Source organism: Cebidichthys violaceus, unplaced genomic scaffold (genome assembly GCF_023349555.1).
Source record: "Cebidichthys violaceus isolate CVI_PGR_0920_01 unplaced genomic scaffold, fCebVio1.0.p SCAF_95, whole genome shotgun sequence".
NCBI lineage: Eukaryota > Metazoa > Chordata > Actinopteri > Perciformes > Stichaeidae > Cebidichthys > Cebidichthys violaceus.
The window spans coordinates 132,994-156,123 of record NW_027176981.1 but is presented as its reverse complement, the minus strand read 5'-3'; the positions used below and the strand labels follow the sequence as shown (position 1 = coordinate 156,123).

Genomic DNA, 23,130 nt, shown 5'->3' with positions numbered 1-23,130 from the left:
TAGAATATTGAGAACACTCAAAAGAACGAGACATGAGGCAGGACAAAGGAGAAACAGAGGAAAGAAAGAAAAACAGGGAAGGGGGAAATGGAGATGAAAAAGAGACCAGAGAAAATGAGGGATGAGAAGAAAAGAGGAGCGAAAAGAACAAAAGAGGAAAGAAAAAGAAAAGTGAAGAGAAAAGAATATAAGTTAAAATAAAAGAGCAGAAAAGAAAAGAAGAGAGGAGGAACAGAGGGAGAAGAAAAAATGAATATATACTGTATACTGGATATACACACACACACACACACACACACACACACACACACACACACACACACACACACTTTACAGATGTAAACAAGACTTTGAAAACAACAACTCACAGTTCATGTCTCCGGATCAAAAGACCGGATCAATGAGAATCCTGTGATTTCTTTATTCATATTTATTAACACTGCATCACAGATTCAGTCTTTGGTTTTGATATTATGTCAATAAAATGTGATGATTGAAAAGATGTCTCATAATTGTAATGCTGGGGGGGGGGGGGGGGGGGGGGGGGGGTCGTCTTCTACTCACGTATGCAAGCTATAAACAGCCTTAATATTGTCAGCCAGCAGATGTCTCTGTAAAGCAAGCCTATTCATTTACTACAACGGAGGAGACTAATGCAGGACGAAAGAAACCCTACAGGTTTGGACGCGTAACAGCAGGTCCAAAAGTTTAGGAGTCAAGTTCATTTCTGGGCGAAAATATGGGCTGCAATGGGTGTAAGATATCAATCAGTTGCTTTTATCCAGTGCAAGTGAAACATGAACTACATTTCCCAGGATGCATTGAGCGGGGTTAGAGGTTATCAGGACTTGTGTAGTTCACCCCCCCCACTGCAACTGCTCCCTTCTTCCTCTGACAAAACAAGACCCTTGCACCCCAAATTGTGCAATATTCGTTATCTTTCACACACGTGGATGAGGGCTCCAGGTCCGTCAGCGTTCCCTCGGTGTGTATGAGCAACGCGGCCGCGGTTCGGGACGATAATCCTGCAGGAGAGACGCGTTCTGTGCCGCTGGACTGCTGCGGAGGACTCAACAACGTCGACTATTCAAAGGTAAAAACTGAAACTGTTGCTGATGAAGCCGGCCTGCGTGTCTTAACTTTCACGTGACTCGGTGAAGCCGCTTCAGACGAGCAGCGATGGTCCCGGTTTGACCGACCGAACCAGTCTGCTTCATTTGGTGAGCTCGTGACAGCCGGAAAACAGGCGGTACGGTAGCCTTTTTTTCAAAATAAAAGCTTGTTGTTGTTTTGCAAACCCACAGTAAACAAACGGTTATTCCGGGCAGAATATGAAAGTTAATGTCCTTGCAATACAATATGATTAGAAATTGTATTCTTGCAACACAAATTATATGTTTAGACTCTTATTTTGTATTTAAGCACCATTGTTTTGGTTAGGTAACCTGCATACAGATAGGTTGAAAAAACAAACAAGGTACCTTCTGTGCTACCCATCTTTCAAACCATCATGTGCATCTGTTATTATTTATTCTCATCAATTTAACAATAATATTATTCTGTTATTCTATTCACTGTGTATATAGTGTGCATTTTTTATATAACATCTTTACTCTATTATAATTGTATATATTGTGTATTGTGACATGTGTATTTTTCTTTTTCTTTTTTCTTTATATATAATTTTAAGATTTTTATACCTGTAACCTATTGCTGCTCTGGAACCTATTGCTGCTTGTAACAAAATAATTTCCCCTCGCGGGATCAATAAAGTTAGTATCTATCTATCTATCTATCTATCTATCTATCTATCTATCTATCTATCTAAGTCTGCTTATGTCATGTTGACAATAACAAACCAGGCCTGCAGCATTTCACAATGAAATGAAATGTACTGAAGTTCAGAGCACCCATTAAATTCAACAGGTTAACCCTGACCTGTTGCCTGTTACCACTAGAAAAAGATAAGACAAACTAATCTGACATCAGTAGCTGACATTTTAACCTATTCACCTGTAGGGTCTTGAAAAATGTATGGAATTTTTACGACACATATCTTTTACAAGCTGTTTTCTCAAGCTTCACTTTAGTAGTGCTTACACACGCCGAGCTTTATTTAGATTCTGAATATTTTCACAGAGCAGTTTGTTCATATATAATTCATAGCCTGATTTATAGACCCAGTTGTTGTTAAAAACATGGTGACATATTTATATTTTTTTCTATGGCTGTTGACTATATTTTGTGATTTATTGAGTCATACAAAGACATATCCTAAATTTCCTTTGTCAAAACCTTTCATTTCGACAAAATTAAACAAAAATTTTGAACTTGGCTTTATCCAAAGTTCAGATTTTTATTCCGTAAATGTTTCCAAATTGGGACGATAAGATAATGCCTCATTTGAGTATTTAAACATACAATTTCAGAAAACTTGCGATATAACAGATACAAATCATTGTCTTATGTAACGTTATCAGCTGGGTAAGTTTCAAGGTGCTATCTATTAGATATGAAAATGTTTATAACACCTGTAGTATGCCCTGAAAGTAAAGTGGCGTTTTTGTTCCCTCAGCTCTACCCTCATGGCGAATTCTCTTAAGAACAGGAATCATTGTGAGCGCGTCGTAAAAGAAAAGTCCCACAGCTTATTGTGAAATGATTATTATATTGGGAGATAAGGTCAGTCGAACTGTAAAATGACATGAGCTAATTATGGCTGCATTGCCCTTGTGACATCAACACTGTGATATGAAACACATAAAACACGTACTTTGTTGCTTTTCATCCCCTTGCGTCAGTGGGCGTGAACTGGAAAGCCACACAGAGTCCTCCAGTGTGTGACAGAGAAGGAGCATCAGTCTGTGCTGCTCCGCTTCGTATCAGTCATTAGAATACATTTTTACGCCAATGAGCCATACTTCGTTTAAAAAAAAAAGAAAAAAGAAGCCCTGGGTTGCCCGTCATTCGCTCCTCCCCTTCATTAATAGTGACAATATTGTATGAAAGCTCGTTACTGTGAAATTACTGTGATATTGGTGAGGATAAGAGCGTGTGAGGAGCATAAGTGATATTAAAATAAAACTCAGCCCAGCCACGACCTTTTCACCCTGCTGCCGGCTGGATAGAGATCCAGAAGTATCAGCTGCCGAACCACCAGCCTTCAAAACAGCCTTTAACTCCTTTAACTCATCCTCCACCCTCCATATATACTATTGTTTTTTTCTTTTCTATGTAGCAAATTGGGACTACAATCTAAATTTGGTTGTGCGACCCTGTCGTATATTGATTAATACAAAACCTTGTAACCTTTGTACAGCAGTGCAAGAGTTGTATTATGCAGTAATTGGTCACATTTAGGGAAGAATACGTCAAATTAGAGCAAATGTTGTTTTGGAGCAAAACTAACTGACAGTGTATAGCGCATGTCTTTTGAAAAATAGTATTTCTTTTCAGGAAAAAAAAGTATCTGCCGAAGCTCTCTTTACTTCACTAAAATGTATCTGCCAGTTTCATAGAAAATAACATGGGAATAAGTAGCCAGAAGTGGTTTGAGTACGGTTTTAAAGTGTTTCCATCCACCTGTTTCTATGCTTTGCATTGTCAATCTGTGCACACACAAAAAGGAAACTTTAGATATCGAAAAAACATTTTTATGCTTGTCTGAGGTTGATATAAAAGCCAAATGGAAACAGACTTAACCACTGCAGCTTCTGTTCCACTGATGAGATTGATAACAGTGCTCGAGGAAATCATCAGATCTGTGCGCACAGCGATGAGGTGACTCACTTTCATAAATGAAACAAACATAAATGTCATTTTTCCATCACGTTTTCTTCATGGGTTTTCCACCGCTTGAGGTTCCGTTGGCGCTCTTTTAATGACGTCATCGTCTTCTGCAATGGTTTAGTGGTACCCGACTGGAGAATTAGCGCCACCAACTGTTTATCTCGATGCACTCAACCGCTAACGTTCACATACCAGTAGTGGATGGAAAACAATTCACATTATCTTTTACCCATTTTCTGAAAATATTGTTAAATTTGCGCTAAATTTGGATGGAAGGCCGGCTAATGTTTCCATTCCTGTGCAGACCTCTGACAATATCCAACACCTTTTTATAACCAGCAACCATCCGTCTCTCAATGTAATTATGTGTTTGTGATGTGTATGTTTCAAATGGCTGTTTCTTTCAGATGGATTTGACGCTGATTGAAGGGCTCCTAAAACACACCAACTTCCACGACTCCAGCTTTTGTCTCGCTGTGGTCGCCATCATGTTCAACCCTTTCTTCTGGAATGTGGTAAGAGATACTGGAGATGTTGTAGCCACTAAATAGTTCTGTATATCCTCTTGAATACTTAATCTAGTGTAGCCGAAATGTTTTCTGGTTTAGCACACTGAGGTTTGGAACAAAAAATCGGTACATCATGCTTCATCGTTGGCCGTTTGATTGGCTGTAAGTCATTTTCCAGAAACACACTCCTGATCGGATTTTGGTTGGATTCAAACAAATTCTCTCTTGCATAATTGTATTGGTTTAAAGTGTATAGGCAGCTTAGTATACCGTCACACTTTTTCTACCAAACCTTCATGCTAGAAGTTAAACTTACATTTTTTAAAATTTGTTTTGGCTATGAGTAATCAGCAGGCACTGATCAGTGACTCGCAAAATAAATGATGTATGTAGATGTGCGCATGGAAATACAGCATTGTGCAATAGCTCGTAAAGCGGTAAATGGACTGTACTTGTATAGCGCTTTTCTAGTCTTCCGACCACTGAAAGTGCTTTAACATTACACGTCATCATTCACCCATTCATACACTGATGGCAGGGGCTACCATGCAAGGTGCCACCTGCTCATCAGGACTATCTTGCACATCGGACACATCGACATGGACTAGCGGTGCCGGGGATCAAACCTCCGATCTTCTGATTGAAGGAAGAGCCTGCTCCGCCACAGCCCACATTAACCACCAAAGATTGTGAATGCAACCTAAACAAATTGACATTCCAGATCCATGTGCTGTTAGTGATTGGGTAGATTACATTAGACATATTTAGAAGCCAGATATATACATTACGAGCATACGAGTCACTAGATCAGGGGTCACTAATAGGCGGACCGCGGTCCGGATCCGAACCCAGACGCCGTTGTATCCGGACCCAGGACCTAAAACCGATAGATAATTGAGAATTATTACATTTTGACGGAGCGCTTTTATTTTAACCGGCGCAGCTTTTCCAGCCTTTACGGCTCTTGTTCAGCGGCGGAAATCACATCACGTGATGCACCTCAGCCAATCAAATATGGGTATTCTGACAAGTTTCCTGACTCGAGTGAGATGTAGACACACAAGGAATGAGAACGAGGAAAGAGAACGAGGAGTAGGAGAATTATTACGTGAGTCAGAGAAGTTATTTCACATGACGTTCTCCAAAGACAGAGAAGTGGTCAGAGAGACCAGAGAGACCAGAGTCTTTAAACAACAATGAACAGACTCTTAAAGGTTAATTCTTCTCACGGACAGTTTAAAACCAGTGTGTCTCATATGTTCAGAGACCGTGGCGATTATTAAAAGTGGTAAAGTGAAGTGTTACTACGAGACAAAGAACAACTCTTTTGAGCAAACGTACCAACTCACATCTGAGATGAAGACACAGAAGATAAACCCAAGAGCCCAATATGATCAGAATCCTAACACATGAATTCATTGACCAACTATGATGTTAACAGAGAGAATGGAGCTGAAACAAGTAGTTTAATAACCACAGATAAAGTCCATGCTCACACATTGCTCTTGTTAGAAGATGAGAAAAATATAATATCGTGGCTTTTTTGATTGACATCACTTCACACCTGAATAAACTGAATTTAAAGCTGTAGGGCAATTCAGTGAAATTGATTTTTCTAAAATGAATTACCTCATTTTAACCTGAGGTGAAATGATTTTGTAACTATGCACCATCTCCTCTAAATTCCCATCTGAAATTAGACAAATTGTCTCATGAATGTGATTTGAAGTTAGCTCATGCATGCGATTTTGAAGAGCTTTAATTTTGAAATGCTACATCAGAATGTCCTGGTTCTCTTTGAGTGACACTTTGAGGTGCTTTGCTATTAAGATGCACATTTTTCAAAAGTTTTCAGTTATGTCAGTTATTCTTTAATCCAGCCCTTATTTTACTTGTAATGAGAAGAACATTTATTTATGTATTTCTATGTATTATTTATAATCCATCCACTTAAATTTGAAAACTGAGAATAATAATTGTTAAAATATAATTGATGTGTACTTTCTTTATTTGATTTGACAGTTGTTGGCTACACAGAGACGTTGTTACTACTACTAGGCTTCTTGAATATATATATATATATATATATATATATATATATATATATATATATATATATATATATGGCACTAAATAGCGCAAGTTAGATAAATGTTCCGGATCTTTGCCCGAGGAGATTTTCTCAATTTGGACCTTTTGGAATGTTAATTGAATACCCCTGCACTAGATGCTTACAGCTACGTTATTTGTTGAGTTTTAAACATAGACACTACAAACACATTTTTGACCATTTCAGTGGGAGTCAACACGTTTAATAGCTTGCAGCCAATGATGCCGGTCATGATCCTGTCGGAAGAAACCAACTGGGAACCTTAGTGTTACAAGCTATAGCTTTTGAGAACTGTGTATCTGTCCACAGATAGGCTGTTTGTCCATCTTTGTCAAATCAAGGACAACCGTCCCGACAGTGTCCCTATAGCCTGATAGAACTGTCCCTTCTGTCTATCAGAGAGGGTTAAACTTCATGGACCTATCAGATATTTTATCGTAATTGTTTAGGATCAGGATTAGGCAATCAGGACCGATTATAGTAAATATGTAATAGACTATACATTACATAATATTGCACAGTTATCAGGCCATAAATCATGTCGGTGTTGTGGGTGTTGATAGCTTAACGACTCAGTCCTTGGGGATCATTTGCACAAAGACGTAGGACGAACAGGATCTCTTTTATTTTCAGTCAGATATGCTCAACATATCAAGTGCTTTGCAGACTTGAGTCATACAATTCAAGTCACGTCTTCCTCAGCGATGGAGATTTACCAATCATCCCAATTCTTCAGTTATGCTTTGATCTTCAAATAAAACTGCAATTAACTTAAAGTAGTCATATGAGAAGAAAAATCCCATCTCTAATCCTCTGTCTGTGTTCCTCACCGACGTTCTTTTACTTGTCACTTTTCTGTCATGCGTGGTCAAAGTGCACCATTACTCACAATGCCATTGCTCATGATTAAGACTGTATGAGCTCAAAAATGTATGATGATGGGCTAAAATTGCCATAATTTACCCGCTGCTTCTGAAATTGGTCATTTCACTAGCCGTTAATGGCGACTCATTTGACAATTGACTCTGCAGCAGCCCGGCAGCCCACATGCTCATCACACAGTAGCTCTCACTTTACAAAAGAGACGACAATTATTTGCTTTGCGGCAAATGTCACTGAGTAGCTCTTAGCTCCGACACCTGATCCCAAATCACTCTTTATTTTTGTGCATTGCGCTGAAAGGTTACCTGTAAGTGGCTGTGATGGTGGTTGTTCAGGCAAACAGCATTAGGATGGATAGAATTTATTTGGAGAGGCAGGCGATAAGAGTTCTTTTCATCTCATCTGTTCGAGCTAAAATGTTCTTGGAAGGTGGGAGTGTTTTGGATGGGGATGGGGTTTGAGAAGGGTTTTTATTAGGGAGCTAACTTGTAGCGTTCGCCCTGCACACCCGGTCCAAGGAACATGTTCGTTTATGTTGATGGTATTTTGAAGCGAGTGGCGAAACACATCTCTCACCATCCTTTGTTGCAGGTCACACTGTCACCTTGTTTCATGGCCCTCTGTGTGCTGTGTGCTGCATGTGCTGTGCTGGTACCGTGCTCCTGATAGTGCTGAAGGCTTCACATTTTAGTGCTACAAAAGGCTGGAATGTTCCAACTTGAATGTAAAGATAATAGGCTGGGTTTTTTTCATAGTTTCTTCTGGCTTCATGGCAAACTGTAAGTCCAAGATTCCCTCTCCTTTTTGCTCTGTTTGGTCATCTGAAATCAGTTTTGAACTGGTATTAGCAAATTCTTTTGTATTTTATGTTATATTATATTTCAACTTGCAGTATTTAGGTTGTCTTGGATCCTTGGATCATTTGCCAATGACAATGTTTCACTCTAATCGTAAATAAAGAACTTTTATTTTGAAATCTTGGTCATTTGGGGCTGCAGAAACAAGCTGAAAACACAACACCAACTTTTTACGTTACAATAGGCTTTCTTTCTATAATCATTTTCAATAACATTTCTATTCTATTCCTATTGCTAATCCAATGAAATACTCTTTCTATCCCCTACCACCACACCAAATTCCATTCTCAAATTTAACACTTTAAAGTTTCATAAATCTTTACTTTTCTCAATATTTATTAGTTACTTTTCCAAATCCACATGAACCAGTCTTCACATTGGCATAAATTAGGTCCACTTAACAGCACTCACAGCACAAAAGAAAATAAGTCACTTTTAAAGCTGGCTCCCCTGTTAACTCCCGCTATTTCCTTCCACCAGGAGTGTGTTAACTACATGCTAAGATAATCAGAGCACACAATATGACCGGCTGCTGGTGACCAATGTAGGATTTAAAAGGCTATTTTCGTAAGTAAGTGGAGTCCGGCGTGAAACGCCATGGCTATATTACATCAAGTTCAAAAAACTTCATGGAGAACAACAACAAAACCAAGCTGTTTTAACCTAATATTCCATGGTCTAGCTCAGTTAAAAACAAAAGCACATAATCCGTCAGCAAGTTATCGTCACTTCACTTGTCTCTGCTCTGCTGTGTGTGTGTGTGTGTGTGTGTGTGTGTGTGTGTGTGTGTGTGTGTGTGTGTGTGTGTGTGTGTGTGTGTGGAGGCCAAGACAAACACTGTGAAACACGAGACCAGAGGATATGGCTGATGTTGTGAAATTAGAGCATTTTAGCAATAAATTGTTGCAGCTTTAAGATTTCACCTTTGTAAATGTGGTTGGTTTATCTTTAACATTATAGATCAAACTATTAACCAATTAATCTATACAAATAATTGATGGATTAATCAATAATAAAAAAAAAAGATTGTTAGTTCCAGCCTACTGCCTTTATTTTCTTTTAATGGGAATGACAATGCACCCTATAAACTTCATGAGGCATGCTCCAGAGTTGTGTCTCATTCAGGCCTGTCTTTGACATTTTATACCTGCACACATTCAAACATCTTCAAGGCTGTCTATATGGCTCTTATATGTCTAATCTTTTCAGTTATCTCTTGCACCTCCTCTCTTTCTCCCTTCCCTGATTTAGCCAGGACTCTGTGAGTGAGGAGGAAGCTTGCTTTTTTAGCAGTGTGAGGGGCACGCTGTCCCGTCAGTCGTGTTCTCAAAATAAGAGATGGTTGAAATGACCGGGGACGCTGCTGACATTGTGACCACGAGGCTGAAGATGCTCTGCAGAATGAAACAACCCAGCATGCTGATTACCTTGTGGTACAACATGAGAGGAGGCATTTCATGTTGGGTCTCATTAAGCCAGTCATTGTGTTCCAGGATGGTTTCTACATTTTGCTGGTGCCCAACTATTGGGAATTGAATAATTGGCTTAGAGGCCTTTATGCACTAGTGCAAGACAAATAAACAACACCGAAATGCACCACATGCATTTAGTGAAATAATCGCTGTCATTTTTTAGCATTATTATTTAGCTACTCATGGAGGCCCCAACATCAGTGTTCTGGTTGAGGGGAAATCTCTCCCACCTTAGTATCACTTGAGTGCTCTAAACGCACATGCACTATATACAGTGCCTTGCAAAAGTATCCAACACCCATGGCCTTGTTTATTGGATTTTTTTGCATTACAACCTGGAACTAAAATGGATTTTTATTTGTATTTAATGGACCTACACAAAATACTCCAAATTGTTGAAACAAAATAGGTCCTCTGTTGAAAGGCTTGTTGTGGTGCTATATTATTTACATTTTGTAATAATAGATTTAAGACACTTAGCATTTTTTAATTTTGAGAATTTTTTCACTTCACCAAATTTGACTATTTTGTGTCGGTCCATTACATAAAATCTACATAGAAATCTGTTTTAATTCCAGTTTATTTTTACAAGAAAGGGGACTCCACGGCTGCTCTATAACAAGCAAGGTATATCTGTACTGAACACAGTGTTCCTACTCGCACAACACAGACACATAGCAAGGTCTGTTCCTTCAATTGGTGTTATATTTTGGTGTGCGTGCATGCGCACGTGTGTGTGTGTGTGTGTGTGTGTGTGTGTGTGTTTGTGTTTAGGGGTACATGTAGGGGGACAAAGATCAGGACGTACCAGCTCTCAATTACCACTACTTGACTATCTTTTCACACACAGACAGACATGATGGTTTAAACTATGCCCAAAATATCAACATGCTGTGGTGTGCTTACCCAAAGACTACAAATAAAATGATTTATTAATTTGTGTTCAGGAGGCTGATCAGTCATGTGATATTACTTCTTCTTTAATGATTTGGCTTTGACACTAGGGCTACATACAGTATGTATACTGCGATACTGTTAGCAAGGCCATATGTGTAGATTTTTTTCTATCTAATTTTAGGACAACTGTCATTGTAGTATAGCTTTGGTCAATGAATACGGTGCAGATGCACTTTGTCACAGGGAGCCATCACAGCACAGCGCTGTCATTAGACTGATGCTAATTACACCTGTGCACTGCAGTGATGCAGGGGGTATCATCAGTCACTTCTCGTGATTGCGGCGGTGATAGCTGTGGTGATGAGTGTCATGTGGCAAGCTGATGTATTGTCTTCTATATATATGTGTGTGTGTGTGTGTGTGTGTGTGTCCTGTCATACCTCTGACAGTCCAACTACTGTCTCTATATTTCAACATACCTCCAGATAGTGACTGCTGTGTTACAATGGCTATGATGATTGTCAAATCGTTCCTGATAATGGACAGAAAATCTTGATATTAACATTAAAATCTTACATCCAGGGAAAGATAAGGAGGAATAGAATAATATAAGGCTCCAGAGAGCGGACCTTCAGCCAGCGTGAACCAGGCGGCAACTTCTTAAAAGTAAAGTCAGTGCGGAAGTGCCTTAAACTCGCATTCTCTCTACTGACCAGCAGGGGGCGACTCCTCTGGATGCAAAAATAAGTCAGGTTGTATAGAAGTCTATGAGGAAATTACTCTACTTCTCTCTTGATTTATTACCTCAGTAAACATTGTAAACATGAGTTTATGGTCTCAATATCTGAGTTTCAAGTCTTCTTTAATACAGCATCATGTTTATTCAGTAAATGATGATCCATTTAGAGTAGGTAGACAATAAAGCATGGTAGGCTTTAGGGCGTTTTTTTTTTCTCTACTATGCCGTCACTCCTATGCAGTCCAACTATGGTCACTTCTGTTCACTGGTTGCAAAAACACCAAGATGCTAACAACCAAAATCCAAGATGGCGATGGCTAAATTGAGGCTTCAAAACCGCGGTCCAAAAACCAATGGATGACGTCCAGACGACTACGTTCACTTCTAATAAACTATGGCGCAAACACAAGCGCTGGTGATCTGATCCATCCACTTACTTAAAAAGTAAGAATAGTGTAGACCTGTGTACCCCTGCCCAATTTAACCCCACCATCTCAACTAGTCCGCAAATGGTCTAATTCTCTTGTTATTCTCTTAATGCATTACACGCACCGCTTCCATGTGTGCCAAAGAGATTCCCCACCACTGGCTCACACGGGCTGGAGTGGGACAGAAGAGGTAGTCACATTACATTACAGTCATTTAGCAAACGCTTTTATCCAAAGCGACTTACAATTCAGTATCTATCTATACACCATAGGCACCTGTGCTACGGGAGCAATTTTGGGGCTAAGTGTCTTGCTCAAGGACACATTGACATACGACTAGTGGAGCCGGGGATCGAACCGCCGTTCCTCTGATTGAAGGATGGCCCTGCTCTCCACTTAGCAGGTCAGCCCGTCACATGTAGCACTCCCTCTTCAGCCCGAATATGTTGTCCAAGAAAGGTTAGAAATACATACAAATGCTTCATGGTGTCTTCATGAAAGTTGTCCTCAGTAGTCTTCCCTTGTCGTACTAAATCGTACTGTGGCATAATCTTTATATGTACAGTATGACTTTTTTTCTTATCATTTTGTAGTCTTCATAGGTATATATATTGCAATGTCCTGATTTTGGGTGAAGAGTTAGAGATTTAAACGTTAACGTGGTGTCATAATTAAACATAATGTTAATTTTGTTGTCCCACATGGACAACAAAATTAACATTATGTTTAATTATGACACCACGTTAACGTTTAAATCTCTAACGGATCTGAAATTTGATGACATTATGTAATTTGGTGAAATTTGGTGTCATTATGTTTAATTATGACACACACTGATTAATGAGAAAATATAAAACTGTCATGTCAAGAAGCTTTCTTAACTGTCTAACAGGTGCAACAAAAATAGCTGGAGGGCCAGGGAGACTTTTCAAGCAGACCGTATAGTTCTTCACTCTTAAGAGAGTCACCAGCGTCTCTCAGTGAATGTGGCTCATGTGGCTCATTCGACTGCGAGTGGTTGAAGCAGTGATTGAAGGAGAGCAGCAGCACGTTCAGTCCACCAATCGTCAGCCAGACAGAAACGTGAATGTGCATACTTTCTGTTCTAAATTATTCAAATTGACTGTTCAAGTTTTTGTCTCAAAATACACAGAATGTCCAAGTATATAATCCAGTGTCTGGATTGTCTGGATCTCTTTAGCCTCCATCTGCTTTCATGAAATGTTTTTTTTTTTTAAATTAGAGGTAGATTAAGATACATTGCAGTACAGAATTAAACACTGATGCATTTCAAAAGTTCTACCTATTTTGAAAAAAAAGGAGAAAAAGTTCCTCAAAAAAGTATTATTTTGGTGTGGGTGCTATATTTAGGTATCACGCTGGTATCTAAAAGAACACCTTGCTTATCACCAAAGTTGCAAGAGGCAGCTAGAAGTACTTTTCTTCTTCTTTTGTTCGTTTCCCTTTCCTCTGCTGACATGGAAACCTGTAAATGTTTCTGCTGTAAAAAAACACATGTGGGCCTTTCTACGTGTACACAATGGGCCCTTCTAGTGGCATCACTCTGTGGCGTGGAGGCAGACTTTTTTCAGCTTCAGTTTTTGACTGAGTGTGTTCAGCATGGCATCAGTTATCAGCCGGTTAAATAAGCCGCTGTCTGTGTGCAGAGGATTGCACTAAGAAAACTGAAAAGCTCCAATTCTTAGATTGTAATTACTGAATTTATTTTGGAAAATTACAGCCTTGTTTTATTTATTTATTTTAGTTCAGACAAAGAGTGGGCCAAGAGATGCGGCGACTGCAATTTTCTTGTTTTCAATTTTTTAAAAGTCTGACCTGCGGATTTCGATTTCCTTTATTTTCTTTTTTTGGTTATTTGTGTTCAGGTCATAATTCCCCCAATAATATATTTTTTATGTTGCCGTGAAAACATCGCTTTCAAGCAAATGTATTAATTCAAGTTTATTGCCAAAAACTTTATTTCACAAGATTACATTTCAATACATCGTGATACCGTTATAATTTACCTTCGCCCAATGTTCATTTTTACTGAGTAGAGCATGAACGCATCATAATGCAAGTTCATGCAACCTCCAATAATGTTCAGTTCCTCCAGTAACTGTTATCTTCGTTATGAGCAGGACTGTGCTAGGGGGAAACAAAAAAAAAACGGTAATTGTGATCACTCTGAGCATCATGCATGAGAATTAATAACAATATAATAAGCGTCTTCTTAAGTCAGTTGTTCCAAATGTTTTTGAATTTATTTCGCCATGGCTTATTATGGACTTGCAGTTGTAATACATACAAGCTTTAAGTCTCCTTCACTTGGGCTGATGAACTTCTACACTGACATTGTGTGTGTGTGTGTGTGTGTGTGTGTGTGTGTGTGTGTGTGTGTGACGTTACTGTCTGTGCCTCTCCGTGTCAACATTAAATAGGTTTTAGGTTAGGGCATTTCCACTGTGGTTTGGGCCGATTAGGTTTGCCCCTCTCCCAGCCTCTGCAGGTATCTTAAACTACTCAAATCTGACGTAAATGATTAGATCTGGTCTGGGGCTCCATGTCACGCTGACACTGAGCTGCTGGGAGGAGAGTGGGCAGCTTGTTCTTTTGTGTTTTATATCGCTGGTCTCTGACATCTCCGCTAGAATTACGTGGCCATGACATCAGGCCTTAAGATAACAGAATGTGGGAACTAACTGTGCAACTAGAAGAAAGCTGCGCGAGCTATATTCTGCTGACCTTCAAAACACTGCTCCAGTCCTGCATTAATGGCTTAGATAAATTGCCTGAAAAAGTCTAAAGGTTTGCCACTTTCCTATTTGAATAAACACAGCACTGATTTCACATCCACGCTGTGCCACTTTACCGCTAATGCACAAAGCTTTGTGTTAAATAATAAGACTGGTCCTTATTCACAGTGCATCTCCAGGCAAAATGAAAATCGTACCAACATTTTATACCCAAAATGAAATCAACACAGCACTCCTTTCACGTTCCTGCTAATTAACGAATGATTGCATGAAAATAAGACAAGATAAGATAAGATAATAAGATAAGTGAGGTTCTTCTTCACCTGAATTCAGGACATTTTTGTTTTGCAAGTCTGCTCTTTGCTGTTGTTGCAGTTTAGACGTTAATATTGCGGTCGATCATGCTTATTTATTTGTTGGGAGGCCAAAATCGTGATCACGATTAGTATTCTTTTCATTGTGCAGCCCTAGCGTGTACATTTCACAACCTTTGGCCCCCTATTCAAAACAATGTCAGCGTTATAATAGGCACATTCTCTCTCCGTTTGTATCAGTCCCGCCCCCGTATGCTATATGAATGAATCTCTTTTTGAATCTCAGCTGAGAGGTCTACTTCAACATTTGTTAAAAGGTTTTTTTAAATTGATTGCACAGACTAATCCGGATCAGTAGTGTATTTATCTTTATTTATACTAAGCGTCATTATCACACGTCTTGACAAACCTTACTGTGAATGTTTCAATGAGTAAATTAAAATAAATAAATAAGGTCTGTTGATTACAGAAGTTCTGATCAGTCAGGAATAAGCATGGTTTTTATATTAATAGCTAATTAAAAACTGTGTCATTATCTTTTACAATTGGGTTGGCAAATTAAAATGCCATGTTTAAGATCAGTGTATGTGATGGATTAGAGGCATTAGAATGTGCCAGCCCGAACAACAGCTAAGACTGTCACCGAACGTTTGCAGTTCCAGAAATCAAGAGCAGCGCTCCATGAGAGGTCAGCAGATTAGATTCTGGTCTACATGCAGGCAGAAGCGGTGCATACATAGCGTCAGCGATGTAAGGCTCCCATGTTGTGCTCCGTTTCTCAGAGGGGTCTTGTCTGAGGGGGGCCAGAGAAGTCCTGACTCGGCCTTGGGCAGAGCAATGACGTCTGAACGAGTGATGTTTGGACGAGCAGAAGAAGAGACTTAAAAGAGTGAAGCAGGGAGAAAAGGGAAAGGGATAGGTGTTTCATTTCATCAGGAGTGCCTTTAGAAATTAAAAAGAAGAGGAACGGTATAAAAAAAACCCTCCAGAGTCAAAGGGATCATAAAACAACGGGGAAAGTGACGTCAACATGATGTCAATGTGACCTCCAGGGGTATCTCTGATTATTTACAAACTCTTAATTGCATTGAAAAGAGAGAAAAGTGAGACTAAAAGCAAAGTGTGCAGGAGGAGGCACAGGGACCTTGTGTGGCTTAAAGTGTAAGAACGGCAGAAAGGAGGAAAAATAAACTGAGGCGACAAAGGAGCAGAAATGAAAATGCATGGAGTATAAGGGGAATAATACAAGAGAAAGAATGAGTCATTGGCTTTCAACATCTCCAACATTTACCGAAAAGCCATTATTTCCTGATAAGTGACGCCGGCCATTTCATTTGTATTTTTAGTTGAAAACTTTATTCTAATAACAAAGAAAAAGTTTCACCTATTCCATGACCTATTCTAAGATTCCTGATGCGAAAGTGCAGAAAATCCCAGAGTAAATCACTTTTGAAGGTATCTTGAGATATTACAAGTCATCCTCAGACTTGCAGATCAGATTAACATGCAGAAGGAACATCATTTATGCATAGCAACACTGTAGATTTGGTCTATAATGGAACCCTACTTTACATGCTACCGCTGTAGTTTCTAGCAGGATGAAACCCAACAATCAGTCAGTCTGATTATTTTTATGGTCTGACGCATGAGTGTTGCTGCGCACATGGCAGCCTTTGTCTTAGAAGACAAACTTAATGGCAGTTATATTTAGGATAATGATTAGCAACACTGAGTCAGATGATTACTGTGCATTAAAGTGTCAGAGCTTGAAAGCTGTGTGTGTGTGTGTGTGTGTGTGTGTGTGTGTGTGTGTGTGTGTGTGTGTGTGTGTGTGTGTGTGTGTGTGAGTGACTATTTTTAGAAAGGGTTTTGGGTTGGGGTTTAGAGGTGACTGTTTATTAGGTGAAGGCGCATCCATGGAAACCTCTCTAACCTCACAAATATGGTCCTGGAGGACTTTACATGAGGTGATTAAAATGAACGCGTCTGGCCCAATGTGTTGTCCCAGCTGGCGTGATCTCATCTTATTCTACTTTAATTTTATTGATGGCCCCGTTGTGGTATTTAACAGCAGTTAACGTATTGAATGGATCACTGTGATGAGACATCACATCCTGCACTATTACTACATCTACTTCTATTTCAACTTAAAAAAAAAAAAAAAGACAACGTCTGCTCTCGGCGGTGTATTTAAGTGGCTGGATTCATATTGGAATCCCCCTGCATGTTCCAGACAATAATAATATGTTTTCGCCGTCATGACATGGAGAGCCCACGTGTTTAAATGGGATGGTGATAATGGCGAATGTGATTGGCCATGATGGTTACAGCCTCTTACACGCCCACCGATAAAATGTATGGTGGGTTAGGGTTAGAAAAATAAAGCCTACCATTTAATCCATTTAAAACACTTTTGCTGATGTCTTTAGTTTTGGGAACACGCGCTCAAAAAAACAACACAACAGTTGACCCAGTAGCGTTTATTTAATTGTTTTTCCCTTTGGCTTCATCAGATGATCCCGATTACTGTTTTATTTTTTTCCACTTTTTTCAGTAACTCATACTATGCCCTTACAAGCAGAGGTCAGCCTCAGGTGAACAAATAGAAGCCACTCAGTGCATGCATTATCAACCTGCCGGAGCGAGCAACATGTTAAACGTCACCTGATCGTCACCCTGCATATGGAGTTGGTCTCCAGTCATCAGGTCTGTGCTGCCCAGTGACCTACATCCACGGGAACCAGATACTCCTCAGCTCATGCAGTCCACGTCTGCTGCTGCAGTGGTCTCATAGAGCTGAAGCTGTCCGTCTCCAACAAAATTTTAAGATAGTTTTAACCGACTAAAGTACTAAATAAAACCCACATTGTAATAAACCGTCCTTGGATTAAACCATTTGTTGTTTCTGATGTCCGTGCCAAAAAGGTTAGCAATGTAAAATGGTTTCTAGTACTGCAGATCCAACTGAGATATTGTTTTTCTTAGGAGTTGGAGCTGATGTAGCTGTGTGTGCTGGATGTACACGTTGGCAATCGATACTAACACAGCGGTCATATTAAACTTGTTCACTTCACGATGACTCATTGAGCAAAATGTGCTTTTTCACGGCTTCTCAACACAAATACATGTCTAGAATCAAGGGCGAATAAATTCAAAACTATTATTCTGTCGCCCAAGAGAGGCCGTTGAGAGGATGACTCAGAGACGTACAAGTGTATTGTAAAGAGGCGGCAGCAGTCGGGGCTTAACATTACGGTTGCGGACACAAATGAGGAAGGCTGGAGAAGATAAGAGAAGAGGGACCGTGATGCACCGAACAAGGACGCCACTGAAAAAGTAGCTATAACCATGAGGCTCAGCCCAGTATCTCGTAGCGGTCCGACAGAAGTGAATACATGTTTCAGCAGACTCTGCTGTTCTTTTAGGGACGGAGGGCCTGTTTTGGTACATTTTGTGTAAAAAGATTAGGTTAAATTAAATCTTAAGTAAAGAGGTGAAAACAAAACACTAAAGTCCGGTTTATGTTTTGTACTACCTTGTCATTCGCAAGTGCCTTCATCATTTCAAGTGTTGACAGACACTGAGGAAATGGACGTGTTCTTTGAACATTAAGGAATGGAAACATGTTCTCATAGAAACCCAGAGTAAATGTATGAACCTGAAAATTAACCTGAAAATGCTGCTTGACCTTAAATGACAGTGATACTGAAGATGACCTAAAGATAAAGGTCTTAGTCATTAACCATATTATTATTGTATTTATTGTACATATGTATTTGGTTCAGTCAGGTCAGAGACATTGAGATAGATATTCATTTCTTCAGTGAGGAACGAAAGATTCAGTTCACATCATTCATCAAACATTTCACGTTTTAATTCATTGGACGCAATTACACTGATTGCAAGAGTGATCTGACCTCAAATGTACCCACCCAATGTTGTTCTTGTTCTGGCAGTGTTATGTTACAGATTGTCTTGAGGTAAATTTACTTTGGGTTGTTCAGCAGCTATTTCGTAGAGATGGGCCGAACAGATAAACTGTTTGACAAGCCGTGATTTTAAAAGACATTATCAATATGTTATTTATAATATTTTGATCTAATCCATTATCTGAAAAAAAAATAATTTAGTAAATTGTCAGACAGGATTGCCTGCAAAATAAATACCTGGATGTCAAAGTACATAATCTTAATGATGCATAAACCATATGAAAATCTAATATTGCCAAAAATCAATCGTGGCCGTTGATTCACAGCATTGCCCACAATGACCCGATACACAAGATATTAAAGGTACAGCTACCACAGTTTGGTAAAATGTCGAACAGATCTATATTGTCTGACAGTATATACATTCTTTGCCCACTCTAATTTTGTTGCTGACTTTCCTGTGCATACTATTAGTTGACATAGTAAAACAAACATGGAGCCTTATCATAGTTTGGGTAAGTCTGTCGATCCCCTTAGGTTCAAGGCTTTCATGCTTTATAAAATTTAAAGATTCCTGTTAACCACTGTGCTGACCACAGGTCGCTAAATGGTCTGTATATCCTGAGCTTTTTTACAAAGCCAGATGATCAGAGTCAAGAAGCCGCCTCAGTGTGACTGAATTGTTTCTGTACCAAGTGATTATAGTCACATAAATGTATCCATAACAAACAAGCCACAGTCTGTGACTGAACCCTGATGGTTGCTATAGAGTGCATTTTAGGCATTTCCAACACTGATTTCCTTTAATATATTTTCATTTGGTCCAGTTCATTTAGATTTTTTTTTTATAGTAAAACTGTTACAAGGAGAACATTTGGGGCCATAATCTTGACATTTGAATGTATTCAGTTTGCGATTTCACAGCCTGCAAGCATTTCAGCTGAATCATCGTCACTGACATAATCGAGGTGATATAATAGATTCGACCTTCTGCCTGTGTCTGGAGGCGGAATGTACGCAGTAACAACAGGGATCATGATTTCATATGGCTTTAACTCACATGAAAGGGATGTTTTAAGGGCAGAATTAAATGATGGTTATTGCGAGATGACATATTTACTGTATATTAAAAAAACCAGTAAAACTACTCAGAGTAAACTCCTTTTTCCGTTTCCAAGGGTTCATCTTCTGAAAAGCATGAATTTAGTGGACCATGATTTGTTTTCAATTCCATTAAACATTATTTAAATGTTTACCTGAACAACTGAACATTTTGGCATGATGGGGGCAAAATGGGCAACAGTTTGACAAGAAATGTCAAGAGGTTACAAACATTTGACGCTTAATCCACTTGGAACCATGAATGTCGAGTGCAAATACTGTGTAAATTCAGCCACAGATGTTTGAATACCGTTCCATGAACCAAGATGTGAGTGAGGGGGATATTTTGACCTGATTGTGGCAATTGGCTAAAGGTAAGGGGGTCACCGACACACCAGGAATCAGACTATGGTAACGCTAAATTTCCATCCCCATGCATCATTGCTAGCCGGCCAGCAGTTGCCATGATTTACAAAGAGGCCAATGTTTACTTCCAGAGAGCAACACGACTTCTACAGTCTACAACAGCTATCAACTGTATTTTTCAGACTTGTAAATTTATATGTAATCGTATGCTAACATTTGCTTGGTCATAAACCAAACTATTAGAACTTAAATGATCGTAAGACGGTGCTAATTGAAAAGTCTGGTTATTCACACCAAAGTTGTTTCAATTCATCTTGAGGGAACATGTCTGTATGGAATTTCATAGCATCCAATATAAACATGTCCCTCACAACCGCAAACGTCAACCTCCTGGTAGCACTGGAGAAAAATTCAAGCGAACACCAAAATCATAAGGATCCATCCTCTGGGAACATGAATACAACAATGAATGTCTGTTACAAAGTATCACGGTAATCCATCCAATATTTGTTTCAGTCTGGACTAAACTCGACTGACAGACAACATTGCCATCCGTAGAGCCACACTGCTAAGGTGGCTAAAAATGAATATGTCCTGTCCCCTGCATTTGATCCATGTTTATCTATATTTAGTTTGTTTATTTGGAAGAGCATGTGCTCCCAGTATCTGCCGTTGACAAAATCTCCATAAATCCAAAGATATTTAAATATTCAACCAGTGTTTTCTGAATTGAAGAGGATTTAATCAAGAGTGTCGCTGATGCGCATGTGATCCGTCTATGTTCTTGTTCTCCCTTCTCGTTACTCCTTGACAACACACATCCCTGCATTAATGCTCTTGGCTGTGTGTGTGTGTGTGTGTGTGTGTGTGTGTGTGTGTGTGTGTGTGTGTGTGTGTGTGTGTGTGTGTGTGTGTCTGCTTTTGTGCCCGTGTTCAACTGATCGACCACCAGCTGTTGATCAGGCTGATAGAATAACAGTCCAAGCTGGATACATTTACACTGGAGGGGCGGAAGGTTTACTTAAACTGGAAGTACGCCTATCTACCTTTTTCACACATTTTTATTACATAGGTCGTACATTAGTTTCTGTTGGCAGTGAGTGTATTCACGACGCGTGACCACGGGTGTGATGAGGTGGAGGTGAAGGTGCGGTGTTTCCCACAGGTTTTTGTGAGATTATGGGGCGTGAATCTCGGACCCTCTAAAATCTTTTGTACATTGTAAAGTTAAATTCATCAATCTGGTTCACTTTGAGACCAAAATAAAGAGCCTCTATGAAGAGCTGTGTGCTCCTGTTAACAATTTGATGCTTAGTACTTTACTTGAGTTTGTCTATTAAATGTAACTTTTCATTTCTACTCCACTACATTTCAGAGGGAAATGTTGTCCTTTATTTGTCCTTATTTGACAGTATTAGTTACTAGTTAGGATACTTTGCAATACAAAATGTAAATCAACTAATAAACGATAGTCTTTTATTAAGTTGTATATAGCCTAATTATTAAGTATATAAAGTAGTTAAAATGACCTCCACCTTTACCAGCTGTTGTTGCCAGTGGTGCAACACTGGCAACGTCTATCCCCTCAGCACAAAGCATTTTGGAATATATATACATGATGACTTTAGAATGTTTTTTTGTATTTTATGTACTCCTGACCGTAGAATAGGCCACCATAAACTCCAGTCATGCAAAACAAAGTAATAATAATAATATTACCGAGATATCCAGTAAAACCGCCAGATTCTTTAAAAATACTGTGGTACTGATCTTTGGTCATACTGCCCAGCACAACATTAATGCATCATAATTATAATCCAATGATTACCGTAAATATATTACTTGAAATCATTCATTCTACATGATGAGTATACTTTTACTTTTGGCACTTTGAGTATATTTTGTCCTGAATGCAGGACTTTTAGTATTTTTACACCTTGCGCATCACTGTTGTGATCAATGTGCACGTAGAGGGCCAGCCAGCCCACCCGTTGAGAAGTGGAAAATATTTTCGGTTCATTGTAAAACTATCGCGGAACAAAATAGACTTTGGTGACACAGTCTAGGTAACAATGGAACCATCTGGTGTATTTTTAGCTTTATTTTCCTGTTTTTGTTGCTTAGAACTCCCTCCCCCTCAGATGTCTTCCTAATGTCCTCAAGCCCATTCAAGTGCCTGTACCTCAGATTTATTTGGGCTGATGGGTACGCAGTGGAGCCTGTTACCTAAGCCTTAATTGAATTTGTCTTTGAGAGCTGCTAGTTCTGCCAAGCTGGCGCCACTCCTTGTACTCTCCTCCTCATCCCCGCCTTCTGTTATTCCCATGGCTTTACTTATGATTTGATAATGCCATCAGCAGTCTGTCTGCAGAACACTTGAGTATTTTTAGCGTACTCACTCACCCAGTGGTTCATCAAACCTCCAGATTGATAGGAGCTTGCAGTCCCATCGTCAGCGTAGTCGCACAGATGGCCTGCTTATGTGGTTGTTGGAGGTGGATTGTAATGTTTCCCACGGGGTCATAAAATGTGTTCTTGGGTTTCAAATTAGCCACACCTGTCTCTCGAAATAAACGCAAATAAGTAAATGCAAACTGAGCCCTTTTGAGTGTACAGCAGCCTGTGCAGTGTCAAAATATCTTTTTGTTAATGTTGGGATGCACCAATCAGATTTTTTCCAGTCCCTATTCTTTACCTGGACTTTAGGTCTTGGCCTATACTGAGTACCAATATGATACCAGTGTTTGGTTAAGCTGTAGGCCTCACTGTGTAGAAATGACCGGGATCAACATCAATCTGGACTTATTGCTAACATTGTTTTCCTAACTTTGTAAAATAAAATTGAACAAATAGAGACATAGGTATACATTTACTCCATTTGTATCTTTAATGCAAAAATGTAATTGTACACCAGCAACTTAAAAACAATTCAATTGTAAGCACTTTTAATGCAGCAACGGAATGTTTTAATTCCAAAATAT

The 23,130-nt window shown here is 39.3% G+C and overlaps 1 protein-coding gene across 1 annotated transcript in view; it reads left to right on the top strand.

Annotated features, from left to right (window-relative positions):
* Positions 1 to 820: 820 nt before the first annotated feature.
* pemt (phosphatidylethanolamine N-methyltransferase) overlaps positions 821 to 23,130 on the top strand; it is a 63,106-nt gene continuing 40,796 nt past the window's right edge. The window contains exons 1-2 of the mRNA XM_068704564.1: positions 821 to 1,093; positions 4,197 to 4,304. Of these exons, the coding sequence (XP_068560665.1) occupies positions 992 to 1,093; positions 4,197 to 4,304 (210 nt within the window). The 5' untranslated portion in view covers positions 821 to 991. The remainder of the gene's footprint in view (positions 1,094 to 4,196; positions 4,305 to 23,130) is intronic.